Here is a 22,221-nt window from a genome sequence, read left to right on the forward strand (position 1 = left end):
GTTCACATCGGCCGATGATTTAGTAGAGGTAGATATAGGTAATGGAGATAAACCTAGACCTACTTTTATTAGTGCTAAGTTAGATTCTGAGTGTAAGCAACAGTTAACCAATTTGTTAAAGGAATATAAAGATTGCTTTGGTTGTAATTATACCGAAATGCCTGGTTTAGACCGATCAATTGTTGAACATCGGTTACCTATCAAATCTGGATTTCGGCCACATCAGCAGCCAGCTCGCCGATGTAATCCTAATATTCTTCCTGATATTAAGGCCGAAATAACCAAACTTATTGAAGCTAAATTTATTCGGCAGTGTCGGTATGCCGAGTGGATTTCCAATGTCGTTCCAGTTTACAAGAAAAATGAGAAGCTTCTAGTCTGCATTGATTTCAGAAATCTTAACAAAGCTACGCCGATGGATGGTTACCCGATGCCAGTTGCCGATTTACTAGTTGATGCTGCGGCTAGGCATCAGATCATAAGCTTTTTGGATGGCAATGCAGAATATAATTAGATATTCATGGCTAAGGAAGATTTTCCAAAGACTGCATTTAGATGTCCTGGTCATGTTGGGTTGTTTGAATGGATAGTCATGACCTTTGGTTTGAAAAATGCTGGTGCTACCTATCAAAGGCTATGAATTTTATCTTTCATGAGTTCATCGGCAAGCTGGTAGAAATTTACATTGATGATGTGGTGGTTAAGTCTAGGGATTTCACAAAGCATCTTGCCGATCAGCGAAAAGTGTTGGAGTGCACAAGAAAATATGGTTTAATGATGAACCCTAACAAGTGTGAATTTGGTGTATCGGTAGGGCAGTTTCTTAGTTTCATGGTGCATCAAAGGGGAATTGAAATTAGCAGAAGATCTATCGATGCTATTAACAAAATAGTTGCTCCTACCAACAAGACTGAGCTCCAATCTCTGATCGGCAAAATAAATTTTATCAGGCGGTTTATTTCCAATTTATCTGGTAAAATTTGTGCTTTTAGTCCTTTACTTAAATTGAAAGCCGATCAAGAATTTATATGGGGAGAAGAGCCACAGTTGGCCTTAGATGAAATCAAGAGTTATTTGACAAATCCTTCAGTCTTGATTCCACCTCAGCAAGGAAAGCCCTTCAGATTATATTTGTTTACCGATGGGATGGTCATCGGTTTGGCTTTGATTCAAGAATTTGAAGGGAAGGAGCGTGTGATTTACTATTTAAGTAGAAGATTGATTGATGCTGAGACCAGGTATTCGGCCATTGAAAAATTATGTTTATGCCTATATTTTTCTTGCACTAAGTTGAGGAACTATTTGCTATCGGCCGAATCCACTGTTATATGCAAAGATGATGTGGTCCGATATACGCTATCTATGCCGATTATGAGTGATAGAATTGGTAAGTGGATTTTGGCACTGTCGAAATTTGATCTACGTTACGAATCAGCTAAAGCGGTTAAAGGGCAAATTATGGCCGATTTTGTGACTCAACATCGCGGTGTAGTGGAGACTTTGGAAATTGTGCCTTGGACACTCTTCTTTGATGGATCCACGTGTGACCGGGGGGCAGGAATCGGCATAGTGTTAATTTCCCCTCAGGGAAGGAAATATAAATTCTCTTTGCCGATTGTTGCCACGTCAACAAATAATCTAGCCGAGTATCAAGCTTTGATTAGGGGGTTGGAATTGTTAAAAGAGGTTCATGCTGATGCTGTTGAAATCTTCGGGGATTCTATGCTGGTTATAAATAAATTGGGTGGAAGTTATGAATGCCGAAGCGAAGTCCTGATAACTTATTATGAAAAGAGTATACAATTGTTAAGGGAATTCAAAGATTTCCGATTAGAGCATGTTCCTCGGTTACATAATGAGGAGGCTAATCGGTTGGCTCAGCATGCCTCAGGATATCAACCCATATTGAGTACGTTATCGGTAATCGGTGCCGATGATTGGAGAAAAGAGATTATTGATTATTTAAAGGATCTATCCAAGAAGGTTGAGAGGCGTATCCGGTTTCATGCTACCAAATATGTGCTCCTCGAGGGTGAGCTTTATTATCGAAAAATCGATGGGGTTCTTCTCAAGTGCTTAGGTGATGATGAAGCTAAGAGTTTGATGGGAGAAATTCATGAAGGAGTATGTAGAGCACATCAGTCGGCTTTTAAGATGAAATGGATGATCACAAGAAATGGGTATTATTAGCCGACCATACTTGAGGATTGTTTTAAGTATTTCAAAGGATGTCAGAAATTTGGCAATATTCAAAGGGCACCCGCATCGGGCTGTTCCGGGGATGGGCTATTGATTTGATCGGCTAGATTTATCCACCATCTAGCAAAGGGCATAAATTCATCTTAGTTGCTACTGATTATTTCACCAAGTGGGTTGAAGCTATTCCTTTGAAGAAAGTAACATCGGCCAATATGATTGATTTTGTGACAGAGCATATTATTTACCGATTTGGTATTCCTCAAACGATTACTGCCGATCAGGGTACTATGTTTACATCAGGGGAGTTTGATGAATTTGCAATCGGTATGGGAATTAAAGTATTGAATTCTTCTCCTTATTATGTGTTGAGGATATCAGTAAGGGGTACCCTAACTGACATGCATATCGAGAACATCCGTACGCAAGTCGAGGCCTCCAACTCGACGCCCTGCCCAGTCATACACGCAGTCCTCGACGACTGTGGCCTCGAACACGGAAAGAGCGTCCTACGAATCGATCGAGGCTCGAGTGCCGGCTACCGTCGAATACGGAGGTAGGCTCATACGAACCGGAAGGCTTCGAGCATAAGGACGCCGCCTGCCGCCTGACGCAGGCGCAGGGATCAGGGGCATTTAATGCGCCTGCAGTGTTCTCACCTAACCCAAGAGTCACGGGAAGCGTGATAGGAGACCAACACCCGTCCTGTCGTCCCTTTTACAGCTTTCCCCACCAAACCAGCCAGAGCATGGCAGAGAACGGAGAGCGAGTCGAGACGTCTAGTCATGACCCCCCTCAAGATGCCCAACGTCAGCGCTCTGGCCCGTGAGTCATTACATGGCACCAGACCCTCGAGTAGACATGTTCCTTTCCCAAGAAGGATCGGGCGACGACTAACGGCACCCCAATCACTCCGACAGAGCTGCTGCCACAACGTACGAGCGTGCTACATATAAACTAGTCTGGAACGACGCGCAGGAGTGGGATTCAGGGGCACGCGTAATCATCATCAAAGTACCAAGACAAGATTGCTTGAGGCCACGCCGGTACGGAGGCCTCGAGTAGGTCAGCGCGCCATACCTCTTTCGACCCCTACTCTGACGCCTATACATGTACCCTGGGCCTCTCCTTGGAACTATAAAAGGGGAGGTCCGGGAACGGGCAAAAGGGGACACGATACAACACAAGTCATACGCAGTAGAGCAACTCACTCCATCTCCATTCATACCACGCTTGTATTCACCCCTGTACAAGCACTTAGGTGCAGAATAATACAATCTCTTCCCCCCGCTGGACGTAGGGCCTTCTTTTGCCCGAACCAGGATAAATCTTTGTGTCTTTTTGGATCACCATCTGGAAAAGGGAGCACGCATACAAGTTTTACTCGTTGGTGTGACACCCCGGGGGGAAAACACCGACAGTTGGCGCGCCAGGTAGGGGACCTGCGTATTTTTTTGCCGATTTCCCATTCCTTTCCAGATGGCCACTCTCGTTTTGCCGATTCCGCGCTCCACAGTGATTTGGTTCGGGAGCCTTGAGTTCATGTCTACCGGCTTTGGCTACGACATGATCCTGCTCTCGGTCAAAGGACCAGGTGGAGCTCGCGTTGCGCCAGCACGATTGAGGGCTCCGAGACGTCCTCACCACCACGCCTCCCCGCCCAAGAAGAGGTGTGGGCAGCATCACCATCACCCCTCCGCCTCATCACGATTTCCAGTTCGCGCCAGGCAGGAGGTGATCCAGGAGCTGACAGCCCCGCTCGCCGAGACCACGGGCACGACGGCCCGACGCCACAAGAACCGCACGACGACGACGGGAGACAGCGCACCCTGCACGCTCTCGCCCGACACGACGCTGCTTCCACACGGGTTATTCGCCACAAGAAGAGCGCTGCCGTTTGGGCTGGACAACGCCGCAACATCGCTTGCCTGGACAATCTGTCCAAACACCCAGACATACGTGGAAAGACCAATGGTCCTCCCACGCGACAATGGAGCACGGCCACAGACGTCCGAGTTACCAGACTTCTCGCAGGTACGAGGCCTCCGCCGCCTAGGACCTGGGCGATACACGATCACCTCCCTCAGGCAGCAGCTGCTGGAGGAGGGACGTGGATGCTTCTACGCCGTCGAGCCGGACTCCGGCTCTGAGTGTGACAGTTGTGACCCTACTAGGGAATGCTTCCATATCGACGGGGCGGTAGAAACAACCGACGAGACGCAGGACCCCGTTGCTGGCGGTCAAGCCCCTGCAGCAAGAGAAGACCCCAGGACTCCTGGGAATGATGGACAGGTCGACCCCTCTCCACAAGAGGACAAAGCCGCACAACTTGGGCAACTGCGAGAGCTCAAGACAAAACTTGACGAAGACCGTGAGCGCCTCGTCCTGCTCGAGCAAATCCTTGAGCAAGACCTACCATACCCACCTGGCGGAAGTGTCCGCAGAAGGGCTCGAGAGGTGCATCGATAGATCGTCGGGGACGGGGAGCCAGAACAACCTGTCAGCCGCTTCCCTCTAGCGGGTCAGAACGTCGTGGCGGCAACAATGCTATTGCGTAACATGCCCGAGCCCTTGAACTCCCAAGCACGGCGCATTCGAGACGAGGTGCAGACTCTGCTCCAGGTGGCGGCAGTTCAGCAAGGCGAGAGCTCGGCCTCTCGACGCCGAGGAGCAGCCACAGAAAAGCGTGAGGATCCGGCCCAGAACGAAAAAGAGGTGTCAGTCCATCAGCAGCCACCCCCTCGAGGGAAAAAGACAGCGCTCGTCCTCCTCCACCCCATCGACAACCAAAGGCGACATGACGCACAACGCGACATCGATGAAAATCGTTGCCGTCGATATGGGGACGCGGAAGAGCGCGGTTACAGCACCCACCGCGGCGGGAGATACGACAGCGACGAGGACCGGATGGCCCCGGAACCGCCGGGCCCTCGGGTGTTCAGTAGAGCAATCCACAGCACACCGCTGCCCAGCCCGTTTCGACCCCCGACCAGCATAGCCAAATACAACGGCGAGACCAAGCCAGAGCTGTGGCTGACAGACTTCAGGCTAGCCTGTCAGCTGGGAGGCGCTCGAGGGGACGATCGAGCCATCATCCGACAGCTACCACTTTTCTCTCCGACACCGCCCGCAGATGGCTCGAGGAGCTCCCGGCCAATCAGATCCACGATTGGGTCGATTTGGTCAGGGTATTCGAGGGTAACTTCAAGGGGACCTACATAAGGCCCGACAACTCGTGGGACCTCAGCAAGTGCAAGCAGAAGTCAGGAGAAACTCTTCGAGAGTATGCTCGACGCTTCTCGAAGCAGCGCACCGAGCTGCCGCACATCCCTGACCACGACGTCATCCTGGCCTTCGTCTCGGGCACCACCAGCTGAGATTTGGTACGGGAGTTAGGCCAGAATCGTCCTCAGACCGTCGACGAGCTGAAGGATGCAGTGGCGAACTACGTCGCAGGGGAAGAAGCGGTCGGTGCCTTCTTCAGCTGCGAAGGAGGGAAGGGCAAGTCGCCCCCCGATGATGATGAGGGCCCAGTCGATGACCCAAGAAGAACAAGAGGAAGAAGAAAGCGCGGCCATTCTAGCGGGAAGTCCTCAATGACGACCTCGTCGCCGTCACGGAACGCAAGAGGCCTCAAGGACCCTCGGAGGGGGCTATCTTCGAGAAAATGCTAAAGGAGCCCTACCCTTATCATAAGGGAGGGGCAAACCACTAGCTTGAGGACTACTGCATGTTGAAGAAGCACTTCGACGGCCTAGGGTTCAAGAAGGACGACCAGAAGAAAGAGAAAAACGACGACAAGGGGGACGACAAAAACGACGAAGGTTTCCCAGCCGTCCATGATTGCTACATGATCTACGGCGGACCCTCGACGCAGCTAACCGCAAGGCAACAAAAGTATGAACGTCGTGAGTTCTTTGCGGCAAGGATGGCAGTGCCCCAGTACCTCAGCTGGTCGAGCACCCCCATCACCTTCGATCGAGACAACCACCCTGACAAGGTAGTCCCCCCTGGCGTCTACCCGCTCGTCGTCGACCCCATCATCGTCAACACTAGGCTGTCGAAGGTGTTGATGGATGGCGGGAGTAGCTTGAACATCATCTACCTTGAGACCCTCGACCTTCTTGGCATCAACAGGGCGCAGCTCCAACCAAGCGCCGGTGGCTTCCACGACATCGTACCTGGAAAGAAGGCATTACCAGTAGGTCGAATCGACCTACCGGTCTGCTTTGGCATGGCGGCCAACTTCAGAAAAGAGACCCTCACCTTTGAGGTGGTGGGATTTCGGGGGACGTACCACGCCATCATTGGACGCCCAGGCTACGCCAAGTTCATGGCTATCCCCAACTACACCTACTTGAAGCTGAAGATGCCCGGGACAAAGGGGGTCATCACCGTCAGCTCCTCCTACGAGCATGCGTACGAGTGCGACGTCGAGTGTGTCGAGTATGGGGAAGATGTCGAGAACTCCACCGAGCTCACCTTGAAGCTCGAGGCCCTGGCGGCGGAAGCCCCAGAGCCCAAACGTCACGCGGGCAGCTTCAAATCGGTGGAAGGAACGAAGAAGATCCCGCTCAACCCTGACAACTCCGACGGCAAGGTGCTGACAATCAGTGCCGACCTCGACCCCAAATAGGAAGCCATGCTCGTCGACTTTCTCCGTGCAAACGCCGACATGTTTGCATGGAGTCCTTCAGACATGCCAGGCATACCGAGGGAAGTCGCCGAGCACTCCTTGGAAATTCGAGTCGGTTCCAAGCCAGTGAAGCAGCGGCTGCGTCGCTTCGACGAGGAGAAGCGCAAGATCATTGGCGAGGAAATCCACAAGCTTTTGACGGCCGGATTCATCAAGGAGGTTCACCATCCCGACTGGTTAGCAAATCCTGTACTAGTTAAGAAAAAGAATGGGAAAATGAGGATGTGTGTCGATTATACAAGTTTAAATAAAGCATGTCCGAAAGTTCCTTTTCCATTACCACGTATCGATCAAATCGTTGATTCTACTGCGGGATGTGAAACCCTTTCTTTCCTTGATGCATATTCTGGTTACCATCAAATAAAAATGAAAGAGTCCGACCAGCTCGCGACGTCTTTCATCACGCCTTTCGGGATGTACTGCTATGTGACCATGCCGTTCGGGCTTCGAAACGCGGGAGCTACATACCAACGATGCATGCTCCACGTGTTTGGCAAACATATAGGGTCGGCGGTTGAGGCATACGTTGACGACATCGTCGTCAACACAAAGCAACGAGGAGACCTGATTCAGAACCTCGAGATCGCTTTCAGCTGCTTACGTGCCAACAAGATCAAACTCAACCCCGAGAAGTGTGTTTTTTGCGTGCCTCGAGGCATGCTCCTGGGTTACATAGTTTCCCAACACGGCATCGAGGCCAACCCTGAGAAAGTCTCAGCCATCACAAGATTGGGGCCAATCCGAGACGTCAAGGGGGTGCAGAAAGTCACGGGATGTTTGGCAGCGCTAAGTCGTTTTATCTCGAGGTTAGGAGAAAAGGCGTTGCCGTTGTATCGGCTCCTGAAGAAAGCTAAGCATTTCTCTTGGACCCCCAAGGCCGAGGAAGCCCTCGACAGCTTGAAGAAAACACTGACCTCTACGCCGGTCCTGGTCTCGCCTCAACCCGCAGAACCTCTGCTTCTCTACGTTGCCTTGACGACCCAGGTCATCATCGCGGCAATAGTGGTTGAGAGGCGAGAAGAGGGGCATGCGCTGCCAGTCCAGAGGCCGGTCTATTTCGTCAGCGAGGTACTCTCGAAGACCAAAGCGCGGTACCCTTAGATCGAAAAGCTAATCTACGCGGTGATCCTCGCCCGACACAAGCTACAACATTACTTCCTTGGTCACCCTATCACGGTGGTCTCATCCTTCCCCTTGGGTGAGATCATCCAAAGTCGGGAGGCCACAGGAAGAATTGCCAAATGGTCGATCGAGCTCATGAGTGAGACCCTCACTTATGCGCCTCGTAAAGCCATCAAGTCTCAAGCTCTGGTGGATTTCGTCCTGGAATGGACGGACTCCCAGCTCCCTCCGGCTCAAGTTCAGGCAGAGCTGTGGACGATGTATTTTGACGGGATCCCTCATGAAGATGGGAGCTGGGGCAGGTCTGTTATTCATCTCACCTCTCAGCATTCATATGAGGTACGTCATCAGAATACATTTTGCCGCATCCAACAACGTCGCGGAGTACGAGGCCCTCGTCAACGGTCTGAAGATCGCCATCGAGCTAGGGGTTCGACGCCTCGATGTTCGAGGCGACTCCCAACTCGTCATCGACCAAGTGATGAATGCCTCCAACTGCCACGACCAGAAAATGGAGGCATACTGCAAGGAGTTACGCCGGCTCGAGGACAAGTTCCACGGTCTCGAGCTCGTCCACATCGCCCGGTGCTACAACGAGGCGGCCGACGAACTCGCCAAGATCACCTCGACTCGAGGCATGGTCCCGCCCGACGCATTCTCGAGAGATCTGCATGAGCCATCCGTCGACTTGGGCTCGGGGGCTGACGTCGAAACCACTGCCCCCAACAAACCGACGCCATCGAGGCCCTGCTAGCGGCGGCAGAGGTAATGGAGGTAGAACAGCGACCCGGTCGACCGTTCGACTGGCGCACACCATTCCTCGACTGCCTAATTCGTTGCGAGCTACCAGAAGATCGATCCGAGGCCCGCCGTATCGCTCGACGGGCCAAATCATATGTAATCTACGGCGAAGGCAATGAGCTATACCGACGAAGCCCGACAGGAATCTTGCAACATTGCGTCACCATAGAGGAAGGCCGAAAGCTCCTCAAGGATCAACACTCGGGGGCTTGCGGTCACCATGCTGCCCCGTGGACCCTCGTAGGGAACACTTTCCGACAAGGCTTCTACTAGCCAACGGCCGTAGCTGACGCCATCGAGCTCGTGCGCTCGTGCCATGGGTGTCAATTTTACGCCAAGCAGACGCATCTGCCCGCCCATGCTCTCCAGATGATCCCCATCACATGGCCGTTCGCGGTGTGGGGACTCGACCTAGTAGGACCTCTACAGAAGGCAGCAGGGGGGTACACCCATCTGCTGGTAGCCATCAACAAATTCTCCAAATGGATCAAGGCTCGACCCATCACAAACATCCGCTCCGAGCAAGCCGTCCTTTTCTTCACCAACATCATCCACCGGTTTGGGATTCCCAACGTCATCATCACCGACAACGACACTCAGTTCACTGGCAAAAAGTTATTGGACTTCTGCGATCGGCATCACATCCATGTGAACTGGTCTGCAGTAGCCCACCCTTGAACTAACGGCCAGGTCGAGCGTGCCAACGGGATGATCTTGTAGGGGCTCAAACCAAGAATCTACAACCGCTTGAAGAAATTCGGCAAGAAATGGGTCGAAGAGCTCTCGTTGGTCCTATGGAGCTTAAGGATGACACCAAGCAGGGCCACAAAGTACACCCCATTCTTCATGGTCTACGGCTCCGTGGTCGTGCTCCCAACGGACCTCGAGTATGGGTCCCCTCGACTCAAAGCATACAATGAGCAATCCAACAAGGAGACTCGAGAGAATGCGGTAGACCAACTCGAGGAAGCTCGAGACATGGCCCTCCTCAACTCCGCCAGATACCAGCAGAAGCTTCGACGCTACCATGATAAGCACGTACGCAAGAAGGATCTGAACGTGGGTGATCTCGTCCTACGGCGGCGGCAAAGCAACCAAGGATGCCACAAGCTGACTCCACCCTGGGAAGGCCCGTACGTAGTGGCCGAGGTCCTGAAGCCGGGGACATACAAGCTAGCGGACGAAAAAGGGGCAATCTTCACCAACGCATGGAACATCGAACAGCTATATCGATTCTACCCCTAGAATTTCAAGCTTTATGTTCCAATGTACATTTTGTACCAAGACATTATGAATGAACGCATGAGATCTTTTCCTCGAGTAATTTACTTTTTTCGTTGGTCAAAATTTCAACGTTAGAAGGGAGTACCAACTATGACCCATCATAGTCGATACCCCCTCGGGGGCTAGCAGGGGGATTCCCCCCCCAATGTCGGAAAAACCAAGTAATTCTTTCGTTCCTATCAGTAAATCTCACACGGTCGAGTAGTGGAGGCACCTCGAGCCCCTTAAGGGTCAAGGGACAACGAGCCTGAGGACTCCTACGCCTCCGGGCTGTGGTAACTCTACTCCCTTCCTCACCCTCGAGGCAATCGAGGTCGCCTTAACAAAAGACCAAATGAGAACTACAGACATAGGCAGAAAAAGAAACGAAGGAATCTCGAGCGGAAAGATAGGCAAATATTCACAGAACTTATAAAGCCACTTAAAAACACAGTATTACATAAGATAGAATGACTAGTACTGTACAAGGGGCCTTAGCACCCAGAGCAGGCTCGTAGGCCTCAGTCTGCTTCTCAGCCCTCACCACCCTTGTCCTCGCCCGGGCTAGTCTCGGGGGGAAGTACTTCCGGCTCGAACAGCTTGGCCAACCTCTCCCCAGGGACCTCCGCGTCATCGATCAAGGCATGCAGCCTCTCCTCATTCTCCGCATCAGTCTTGGAGATGTTGGTGACGAAGCCGTGGGACACCACCTCCATATCGTATGAAAAGCCTGAGCAGACTACCGCCATCGCCCGCTTCACTCCGATATGAAGGGCGTCCTGCACTCGATCCCTCAGCGTCGCGCCTAGGTAGCACAGCTGATCGACCAGTGCATCGCCTCAAGCCCCCTCCCTCGACTCGTCCATGGGCTCGACCTCCCAAGAGGTCGAGAGATCGCTTATCGCCGTCCGCAGCCGACGGTTCAAAGCGACCTCCCCCTCGAGCTGGGCCTTGGCGGAGCGGGCCTCGACTTGAGCGGCAAGCAGCTCATCTTTAAGCCCTACAAGGACCGACACAGAGAAATCAGATAACACAAAGCACACCTCGGAAAGAAAACTCGACAATAGAAAACGTACCGCGAATACTCTCCTCCAGAGACGTATTCTCGCCGACCAACTTGGTGTTGGCTCTCTCGATCTCTTTGTTGGAGCGCACCAGCTCGATGTTGGCGACGCGCAGGTGCTCGATCACCTTACCGGCCTACGCAATGGCTCCATCCTTCTCCAGCAGCGCTCTCTTCAGACGGTCAACGTCATCAGAGAGGCTGCGAGATCGAGTCCGCTCAGCCTCGAGATCTTCAAGAGCCTTCTTTTTGGCCTCCTCCGTGGCGCTCTGGGCGACCTCGCCATTCACGCACTCCACCTTCATCTTCTGAAAGGTTTCTCGGGCGGAAGCAAGGTCAGTCTCGAGGAGTCCCTTCTCCTTGCTCAGCTTAGCGGCCGCTTCCCTGTAAGACAAGGCCTCCTCCCGGGCCTTGGACGCAGCCTCCTTGACCATCATGGCCCGCTCCCTCAGCAGCGCGGCCTCATCCACCGCCTTTCTCGAGGCCTCCTGAGCTTCCGACAGAGCGGCCTCCCTCTCCTTCTTCTCCTCCTCAAGCGCCAACAGCTCCTTGTAAGCCTTGAGGAGCTTCTCCTGCGATTCTAGGAGTTGATCCTTGAGGAGAGGGAGTTGCTCCCAGCCACCCCTTGTTGCATGAATGAAGCTCGATTTGATGCGGGAGGTCTCTTTCAGGTCCTGCGAGCCAGCGGTTGGGTAGTTAGAACACAAAACCAAACGATCTACAAGGGTTAAGACCCAAAAAACACTTACAAAGTAGGCCGGCCCGAGCCCGTTGTTAACAACATCGGACAGGAGCCCTACCACATGCTTCAACCAGAGGCGAAGCTCCTCGACGTGTTCCCACTTTTCGGCCTCCTTCCAGTCATCTAAGAAAATGTTAGGTTCAGACGGATCGGTGGAGGCCCGAATGCGGATCCGGTCGGGGCACCAGTTCTCCATCTCCTAGTCGGCGCGCGCCTTGACGCCCCGGATGAGCTCCTCGACGGTCTCGAGCGACCCCCCGTGGCACAGGAATAGGTCGACAAGGAAGGGGAACCACCCGTCGTCATCCATCGTCTTCTAGGTCCCGGTCTCACTGCCACCACCGCCGCCTCATGTCCCGATCTCGTCTTCCTCGGCGGGAATGCAGTCCTCCCACGACCGACGCTCCCGGAGGAATCCCGAAGCAATTCCGTCCATGCCGTAGATTGTGCCCCTGATCTCGGACTGAGGGTCGACGGGGGTGCGCATCATACAGGCGAGCGCCACCACGCCGTCCGTCCACCCCGACTCAGCTGGGATCGAAGCGGGCGCCCCCGGACGGAGCCACGCCGTTGTCGGAGGACCATAAACCGGCAGACTCTCCTCCTTGTTTCTAGGCTCTTACGGCGCTGGTGGCACTGGTTGGGGCGGGCTGTGAGAGGGAGGTTCGAGCAGTTCCTCCAACTGCTTGCCCCTCTACTGCTGCTGCTCCTGGAGCTCCCGCAGCTCCTGTTGCTGGTCCTGCTCCAGCAACTCATCGAGCTGGGGACTCTCTGGCTGCTGCCCCTCCTGTGGCTGTTGCCACGTCTCCTGCTCATGCTCCTTTTCCCCCTTCCTCCTCTGCTCCTCGATGGAGCGAAGCCCGACGGGCCAGGGCGTCCACTTCGCGATGGGAGAAGTCTCGACCTCATCGTCCACAGGGCGGGCGTCCTTCAAAGGCCCGTCGCCGCCGGACCCGTCGCTGATTGTGTTAGGATCCCCCTCGACCCCAGATCAGGGAGGCTCGGGGGCTCCCTCCTACTCTCGGGGGCGAGACGCCTCGACCTGCCTCGGCGACGGTGGAGTGGACTCCCCCACCAAGGGGCGAGGTGGGTCGTCCTCGACACCAATCGACGGCCGGGGATCGGGGGAGCCTGTAAGCACTCAAAGGCAAAAAGTCAGTCATCGTGATGATCGAGAAAAAGACAACACAACCCCCATAACGACGGGGATGAGCCACTAACCTGATGTAACACCCCAGGTGTTTGCCACGAGTTGGACTTTAGGTTTTGAGCTCAAACATGTCATGATAAGTGGTGATGATCATGTTAAGGTTAATCCATGAAAGTAAGCCCCAATTTAAACTTGGATAATACATTTTTGCTTACATATAGACCCATATACACTTGCTCTGGGTCCACATGTCAGCACATATCACACATATATATATATACCCCAGCCCTCCACACTCCCTCTCTCAATCCCCCATTTGTCCCAACGCCAAGCACCAGGAAACAGAGGGAGAGAGGAAAAGGAGAGGAGAGGAGAAGAAGAAGAGGAGAGTAGAAGAAGGAGGAGGACGCCCAGCCCTTGCTGGAGGATGACACCAGTGATGAGCTGCTGCTCCCCACGCCCTCAGCCTTGCCAAAGATGGTGAAGACAGCCCCAAGCTTCATCTTCTTCAAGCTTAAGCCATGGAGGAGTCCCCATCTCGATCTCCTTCCTTGCTGTGTTCCTGGCTGAACTACTCGTACTGGAGCATCCCAAGACCGTGGTGAGCACATCCCAAAAGCCCATCTCCATCTTCCCCATCTCCCCCTCCCTTTACTGCAGAAAGCAGCAACCCTGCTCCAGTGTCCAATGGTCTTCCATGAAGATTGGTCTTCCCCACCTCTTCCTGCTTCCCTAGGGTTTGTGGGTGACCATGGTGAGTTGGATTTCGCCCTTCACTGAATGAGTTTAGTGTTTAGGTAGAGTTTGGCCATGGGAATAAGTGGATTAGTGAGGGAGAAAAGTTGTTGGAATGTTGTTCCTCGGATTTCAGACTGACAGTTTCTGCAGATTTTCTTGGGGAAGAAATCAAGGCAACTTAGAAGATGAAATAGGTGTTTTCGTCAACTACAAAGTTGTAGAGGACCTTCAGATCTACTAGCTCGTGAAATATCATGATTTTATCCCATCAGGTTTGAGAGTTATGAATTTTCAAAGTTTGCTGTCAGGTTTGAACTGCATGCTGTACAGATCTGAAGTTTGGTGTGTTTTCGACCATGTTAGTTCGAAATTAGATTTTGCTGATAACTAGGAAATTGTAGTGTTTTTCTTGAGCTTTCCAAATTGTTAAAGAACAATAGTTTTGGTTAGTTTTAACTCCAGTTATGTCTTTCTGAAGTTTATATCAGTTTTCTGTCCTAGTTGTGCAGTGGTGCTTGTTTGTGTTTGTCTTCAATCTTGTCTACCTAGGAATCAGGCCTATGCTATAATTAGAAATCTATAGAGAATTTCCTAGACTTTCTAAAATGCTAAAGAACATAATTTGTCATAGCCTTTATCTCCCTATATGTTTTCCCTAAGTGATTGTACTACTGCTGTCCTAAACTTTCAGGTTTTGCAATTGCATAATGTTAGCTATGTGCATACCCTCACTGGAGTGTATTTCTTATATGCAAAAAGGGATAAAGTATGGTTTCGTTGCCATATTATGGTGATATTGTGGCCTGAGAAATACTAACATAGCAATGTGTTTACCGAACATGGTGATCTTTAGTTTTATCTTGCTCTCACATGTTTTCTTGCATAGCAATTTGTCTTTTAATAGAGGTTGCTATGATTATTCAAATGGCATAAAAAGAGTTTATTTAGGAGTGTCCACTATGTTTTCTGGTGTTCTTTAGATTTATGCAAACTGTTGGTAACAATGGTTTTGCTCAAAAGCATGTTTGAAACATAAGTTAATAATTAATTGTTTGCAATTGTTGTTTCTGGACAGTTTGTGGAACTGTTTGGATTACAATAGGTAAATGATGTCTTCTGGGAATCTTGTTTATAGCAACGTTGTAGATAATTCACCTATCTAGCTGCTGTTAAAATTTGGTGGTAATTGGTTATGTGGTTTGTATGTTATGGCTGTTTAAAGTTGGGTTTTAGAAATGGTTGCTCTCTGTCCTGTTAGGACCTGATTCAGTAATCCTAATATTTCGACCAGCTTAAGTTGAGAATTATGCTTTGATGTCTAAATATCAAATGTATATAAATTCTTAAGCTTTCCAGAATGTCTTCTTGCATGTCTTTTGGAGTTATGTAACTCCAGTTATGATTTAAACAAGAAGCTGTTGTGGGCTGTCCTAAAAATGATAGATTGCTTTTATAGTTGTTTGCTTGGTATATTGCTATGTGTGATATTTTGTGATCGAATGAGCTCTTGATGTTTATAACAAAGTTGTTCACAATTTAGTAAGATTTCTAGAGAGTCCATAATCATAATTTGTGGACATGTGAAAATGATGTTATAACTGTTTAATGTGGCATGACAGGTCTTGTCTATGCTTTGGACACAGATGTCTTCATGGGGTTAATTGACCTTGTTAACTATGAAATCATCTTAAGATGATAATAATAAAGTTGTAGGTAACTTTATAAGCTTTCTACGAAGTTAATAATCATGTTTGTTGGAGGTCTACAACTCCAGTTATGCTTGTTTAAAGTGTCTATCAGTTTTCCACCTATAATTGTACCCTACTGTTTGGGGCAACATGAGCAGTCCTGATTGTGCAATGAATTTCATAGTATAAATTATGTTTGCTGTGAAACTTGTCTATACAAAAGTTGTAGATAACTCTTTCATATAGCTTTTTCTAGAGTTTCATATCATTTGGACAAATGGTCTCTGAGTTATAAGGGTATTAAGTTTATCTGTCAAAATGCTTGATCTCTGGAATTCCTGGACCAGATTCTGTAAATATGTATGTTTGACTTAGGTAACTTTCTAATCATGCTAAGATGATTAAATATGAATTGTATATAATTTTATAAGCTTTCCATAATGTCTTGTTGCATGGATTTTGGGTCTGTAGAACTCTGGTTATGATTTATTTACTCAACTGTTGCATGTATGTCCAGAATTGCTAAAAATGCATGAATGCTTGATTAACTTACATTGTGTGTGGTTTTAAGTGACTCATGTCTTGGTGGTGTTAATTAGTGTTATGTGATCCTATGAAACATGTGTTCATGCACTTGCATCTTGCATGTCATTTAGGTACGCTAGATGAACCACGTGAAGGGCATGACGGTGGACCTATCGGGATGATGGGAGGACTACATAAGTGTTGTGAACTTGGATGCCGTCAAGATGGCGCAAGCTAACTAATCTGACTCGGTGTCACATTCCAGGCAAGCCCCGGAGCATTATAAGCCTCCTACTTTTGAAAGTGAATGAGTATATATATGTTATATATGTATTGTTGCATTAAGTATAGGAGTTGGATGAAACTCTTGCTGCATATATATACCCTTCCTTGTCCAGTATATATATAACCTGAATAACTCTTGTTGTACGTTCTCTTGTCATGTTGAACGCATGCCTAACACTTAGTTGGCCGGATAACTCGTTCCGACCGCGAAGCCTAGTAGTATGACTCAGGCCGGAAGACCGGCAAGTATAAAGTGCGCACTACCGGAGGAAGTGCGGTGTGCGGGGGACCATTGGCGTAAGTCCAAAGGCAGGTGAGTTAAAATTCCTGACCTCCCTGGCAGAGTGGTAGCCCTGGGAGTGCGGCGCTGATCGGAACCGCGATTCCTGAGTCGTACCAAAGGTGACCCGTTGGCTCTCCGACGGGGGATGCTTGGGTGAGTGCTAGGAATACCCCTCCAGCTGGATAGGAATCGATTTGAATCGCCGTCTCTCCCGGATAGTGAGAACTTGACAGAGCAGCGGCAAACGTAGCATTCACTAAATAACTTAATGGTTCTATGATGATGATGATGATCACGGCCTTGATAAACCTGATATGGTTATTATTGATTGATATTAATCAAGTGATTGCTATAGTACAGGTGCTAATCTAGTTGATAGGTTAATGAGAATTAAATGGATGCTAAATAAGAAAGGTTTAACTATTTATACTTAAGCTTTTTATGCAAAATGTTGACCAACAAGCTCCACTTATATATCAGCCTTGCATACTCCTTGGTGTCATTTATTTCTGGTTTATGACGGGTAAGTCTAGCTGAGTACATTCTCGTACTCAGGGTTTATTCCCACTTGTTGCAGGTTGTGATGTATCATAGCTACTGCAAGATTTGGATGACTCCTGCTTTAGGGAAGGAGTAAGATCATGGGCATGATCCTTCCTACTTACCTCATCTATGATGCTTTTGTTGGAATGGACCATGGTACTGGCATGTATTTGAAATAAAAGTGATACTGGTTTCAAATTACTTTGCTTCCGCTATTGTAAACTTGAGTTGTAATAATCTTATCGAACTCCGATATACTTGAACTACTTGTGAAATGCATGTAATGTGTGACTTGTTATGTTGAATCACTACGATCTTGGCTTGTATGTTGGTTGGTTTGAAATCCCTCGTGATTTTCTTGGACTACCGGAGTTATATGGGCTCAAGTATGATAAATTGATCGCTTCGGTGATTGTTTTTGTACTTGTGCTCTTATAATTTGGACGGTTCCGTGACACCTGATTCTTTGGAGGCCCCTCCCACCTTAAGCCTTTTGGCCATCGAGGGCTGGGCCTGCTCGAGCGTCCGCTTCAACCTGAGGAGAGAGGAATGGGCATGAGAGAGGCCATAACGTCGTAGACATAGGAAGACGTGACTCATAACGTCGAAAACCTTAACCCACAGGGAGAACGGCCCGCCTGCCGGTACCTCGACCGGCAGGCCTCGAACCACCCCGCGTCAAGGCTCCAGGCACCTCATGAGCGGGCGCAGGCCTCGGCTCGGCATCTCCCACCTGGCGAGCGCCAGGGCTGGCACTCCTGCGACTTACTTCCCCCTTGCCGGAGGCTGCGGCACGGCCATGGGTCAACGGTCCCATCGCTAGGGGCTTAACCCGGTCACCTGCATTTGACGCAGGGGGAGGTTCGGGGCGCGGGACGGACCGACCTCGCGCAGGCGCGGGAGGGGTATCAGCACGGGAGCGGCGAGAGGACGAATCTCTCTATTGCCTCTCTAGAGATCCGCTTGGTCCCTCCTTTGGGGCTCCCATTCGCGGGACGTCGACGTCGGTCCGAGGTGGACCCTCGAGGATCCTATCGAGGCGGGACGCCATCCCCTCGGAGTCGTCGCTGTCGTCATCACCATCGCTGCCATCGTCCTCATCGGGGGACTCTTCCTCAGGCTCCCCCCTCTGTCTGGACTTCGCTCGGCGCGTCTGCAGCGCTTGGCGCTCGAGATTCTTCTTCTTCTCCTTTTTCTTTTTTAAGTCCAATACGGACTTCTGCTTTTCTGCGGACTCTCGCCGCTTGTCACGATCGAGCTCATCCTCCTTTACTAGAGGCCTCGAGGATCGAACATCGATCGGTCCCTGCGCAAGCAAAGATAAGCTTTAAGAAGAATCGAAGAAAATCTAGAATCAAAACCATAAGCGATAAAGGAACTTACCAGGTCGATCGACCCCCGATCGGGCCTCATAGGGAAGCCGTTGACATGTTTGGGCTGGAAATCGCCTGCGAGAGCCGCCCTAACCCTGGCGACGACCTCATCGTCTGTGGGTGCCTCGTTAGACATCCGACAAGCCTCGAGATCCCAGGACGAAACGCCGAGACCCATCTCATCCATCCTCAACGGCCGAGACATCAATGGGAGAATCCTCCGATGATGGACGGCGGAGAGGACGAGAGCGGCTGTCAGACCTTCCTCACGTAGCTTCTTCAGGGCACCGAGGAGGGGGTCAAGCCACGACTGGTGAGCTTGGATGACGCCATACTTCCAGTGCTCGGAGCGCTCCGAGATCAGACGCCCAGTGTAGGCCGAGAGGAGGTCCTCGTCGTTTTGCAAATAAAACCTTTGGGAGTCCCATCCGGCGTGGTTCGACGTCAACCCCACCGGGATGTACTCACGCGGCCTCTCCGACTTGCCGGTCTTGAGCACCAGGTTGAGGCACCCAGCTCAAACTGGTTTCCTCACCCCAGCACTTCCACCGGGGGCGTTGAAGAGCTCGCCACGGTACAGTTGAAGCCACAAATCCCAGTGGGGCATCATCCCCAAGTAGCCCTCACACACCGCGGCGAAGACCACCGCGGCGGTGAACGCGTTTGGGGAAAAATGCTGGAGCTCCACCCCGTAGTGGTGGCAGAGCACCCGCATGAAGCGACTCGGAGGAGCGCCCAAGCCGTGGCGGTGGTATTTGGCGAAGGAGGCCACATAGCCCTTGGGCGGCCTTGGCTCCCGGTGGTCCGCCGCCGGCGTAATCCACTCCGGCCGCATCGATGAAGTGCGGGGGGCGCAGGAGTCCTTCCTTCTCAAGCTCCAACAGCCGGTGCTCCATCATCGACGACGGGCGCCAGTCATCAGCGACAATGAGTCTCACAGGCATTCTCAGGTTGGAGAAGGGCGACCTCACAACTGCTCGAGGGTGTGCGCGTGAGAAATGGCAAGGGGCGAGAATGGGGGCAGAAGGCGGAAGGAGCGACGGCAACGAGATCATGGGGCATTTATAGATGGCAGCCCACCAACGGTAAGATCCGATAAGCACGGTAACTCCTCCCATAAATGCGCCGTCTAATGGTCTGTTGATGCAAAAACTAATCTGCAAACACAAAGGGCTAATACCCGATCCAAACGTTAAGGCGTGCCAGCCGATTTGACCTTACTATCGGCAAAGGTGATAACTCGAATACTTTAGTCCTGACAACAGCGATGCGCCCGGATGTCACGGCTAAGAGGTACTCACGCGGAACTTGAGGATACGCCGAGCTTGAGTCGACGAATTCCTAAGAACTCGTAAAAAGAAAACGTATGACGAAGTCGTCGAAAAGTAAATGCTGGAATATGAGTAAAACGTGTGTTTGATTGATTGATAGATGTCCTGATTACAAGGTCCTAGGGCTTATATTTATACCCTGCTCAAAGAGCTACGACCAGACACGATTAGAATTCGAATTCCAAATTACACGGAACCCGTATACAAAACGATGCGAATAACTAAGGAAATAATAAAATCATCCTTCGTGACAAACCGAAACTCCTCCACATGACAACTGGCAGCTTCTGGACTCCTCCTTCGCGTCATCGGCAATCCCCTTGCCATAGTCATCGGCAGACCCTTTTACTTGGTCATCGGCACCATATTACTGCCTGAGGACTTAGTCACACTCAACCTTTCCTTCATCGGCAACCATCCTTACCAGCAACCCGCATCGTACTGCCACCCTATCCTGCCATCCTGGACACGTGCCCAAAAATGGTGTCAACACATGCCCCCCAGTTTCGGAGTAGAAAACTATTAATGCTCCGAAATTTTCTGCAGTAATGATGTCTTCTCCGCAATTAATGCTCCTAATTTGGTAACCGACAACCTCAACCTGGACAACTCTGATCCTAATCCTCCGCAGATCCTTCGAAATCTCCAACTTCCTAAACGGGCATCTCTCTTAGTCGTACATCGGCAACAATACCGTTACAAAGATCTGCCGATGCTCTGCCCAGGAGATTCGCAAACAACGGTTACTTCCCCTCTATCCGCCCATCGGCAGGACGACCGTTATAGAATATCACCGATGGACCGACCTGGAGATCGTGCACAGTAAAATATCTTTAGATAATGACCGCTTCCTGTCAAATCACCTGTACAATCCCTGGATTATCGTGCGAACAGTTACCATATCCACTTGAGTACCCTCGGGCTTCTCGGATGCGGCAAAGAAATAAGTCAGATTTGCCCTTGCCCATCTTGTCCTATAAATAGTTCCTTCTTGGGTACTCCTCCCCCATTACATCATTCTACCATCCAACTTCACTTTTCCAGCGGCGGCGCCATTCTCAATCCTCAAGATCTCCGACAAGCATTCTTCTTCATCAACTCCGGCGCCCTCCAGCGTCCCCTTCACGACAAGATGGCCGTTGGCTTCGTCGTCCCTGAGGTCAGACTTCCATCTCATCTGCTGTACCTTTTTCTCGCATTCCTGTTCATCTGCGATTCATCTTACCGAATATTTTCCTTTTTCTTTGTATTTTTGTTCCCCAAAACACTAGGAGTTGTCCAACAAAATTGTCATCCCTACCGATCAACCACACCTTCAGTGCCTCGGCCCTCTAGGGGATCCAGATCCAACCGACCTTATCAATGCAGAAACCAACAGGATTCCCTTTAGAGCTGAAAACTTTTCTTTAGATCTGTGGAAAGACACCTTTCGTTCTTGGCCCAGCCCTACTGTAGGGTGGAAAGATTGGTTCTTGAGGGTCAGCAATTCTTATGAAGTTCAATGGGGTGAGAGGAAGCTAGCTCAATGCATTAGGCTATCCATTGCCGATATGCACAGGAACGAGTCATTGCTGATAGCTGCATCCTACTTTTGGTCAGACACTCTCCATGCCTTTGTTTTTGGCCACGGCCCTGCTTCTCCTACCCTTGCTGATGTAGCCATGCTTACTGGGCTAGATATATCTTCTGCCGATAGCACCCACTTTTTTGATACCGCCCCCAGTGCCAAAGTGGAGACTCGCGCTATCGGCGGTTGGTCAGGGTACATCCAGAAGTACCGCGGGAGAGGGCCTGTCACCATAAAGGAGCAAACCACCTTTCTGAACATGTGGCTAGACAAGTTTGTATTCTGTGGTCGATCGGCAGGACCGACTTCTGTCTATCTATCGGCAGCAGAAAGACTGGCTAGCGGTGGTCAATTTCCTCTCGGCCGTTATTTGCTCGGCGCTGTCTATCACCTTCTTCATCAGGTAGTCCAGAAACTCCTGCTCGGCCAACCTATCGGCAACTTGGGAGGTCCTTGGTGGTTTATTAATATGTGGCTCAATCTGCACCTGCACAAGCGCCTCGATCTCAACTTATTCTCTCAGCACTTCCCAAGAGATATAGCCGAGAACCATGTGTTGGGTGAAGAGGAATCGGCAACACGTGCCCCCCTGAACTTTGGCGAAGCTGTTATAGTTTTACCCGGTTCAGGGAACACTCCGGATCAGATCGGCCGATTCTTCGAGACGCTGTATGAGGGTCTGGCCAGAGATGAACGACCATGGCTGGCTTATGACGACCCAGATAGCATGCTCCCTCTGACCTTCAATCCGTTTGACGAAGCTCTTGATAGGGACAATGAGGTGATGATGGCAATCGTGACTCCCAGAGCCATACCAGTGAATTTCTTCGGCAGCACGAAAACCTCTCCCCAAAC

General features: G+C 50.7%; 1 protein-coding gene and 1 long non-coding RNA gene across 3 annotated transcripts; one reads left to right on the forward strand and one right to left on the reverse strand.

The window, feature by feature from the left end:
* On the forward strand, nucleotides 13,121-16,249 carry LOC110433567. 2 transcript variants are annotated; one of them, XR_002451051.1, is made up of 3 exons: nucleotides 13,121-14,043; nucleotides 15,391-15,484; nucleotides 16,116-16,249. It is a non-coding gene; the product is annotated as an uncharacterized LOC110433567 (long non-coding RNA). The 2 variants fall into 2 exon arrangements; XR_002451052.1 differs by having other exon boundaries at nucleotides 15,391-15,480.
* On the reverse strand, nucleotides 18,036-19,075 carry LOC110433690. Its single transcript, XM_021456203.1, has 2 exons — nucleotides 19,004-19,075; nucleotides 18,036-18,401 (listed from the first exon to the last, which is right to left on the reverse strand). The coding sequence occupies exons 1-2, from the start codon at nucleotides 19,073-19,075 to the stop codon at nucleotides 18,036-18,038; spliced, it is 438 nt and encodes a 145-aa protein (XP_021311878.1).

Source organism: Sorghum bicolor, chromosome 3, assembly GCF_000003195.3.
Source record: "Sorghum bicolor cultivar BTx623 chromosome 3, Sorghum_bicolor_NCBIv3, whole genome shotgun sequence".
NCBI classification, from domain to species: Eukaryota; Viridiplantae; Streptophyta; class Magnoliopsida; order Poales; family Poaceae; genus Sorghum; species Sorghum bicolor.

Excerpts from the sequence above, each read along its gene's own strand:
- LOC110433690 (XM_021456203.1), bottom strand. The coding sequence starts at position 19,075 with ATGCCCCACTGGGATTTGTGGCTTCAACTGTACCGTGGCGAGCTCTTC. Across the intron at positions 18,402-19,003 it reads CCCCCGGTGGAAGTGCTGGG|GGACCGATCGATGTTCGATC; the intron begins GTGAGGAAACCA and ends TTGCTTGCGCAG.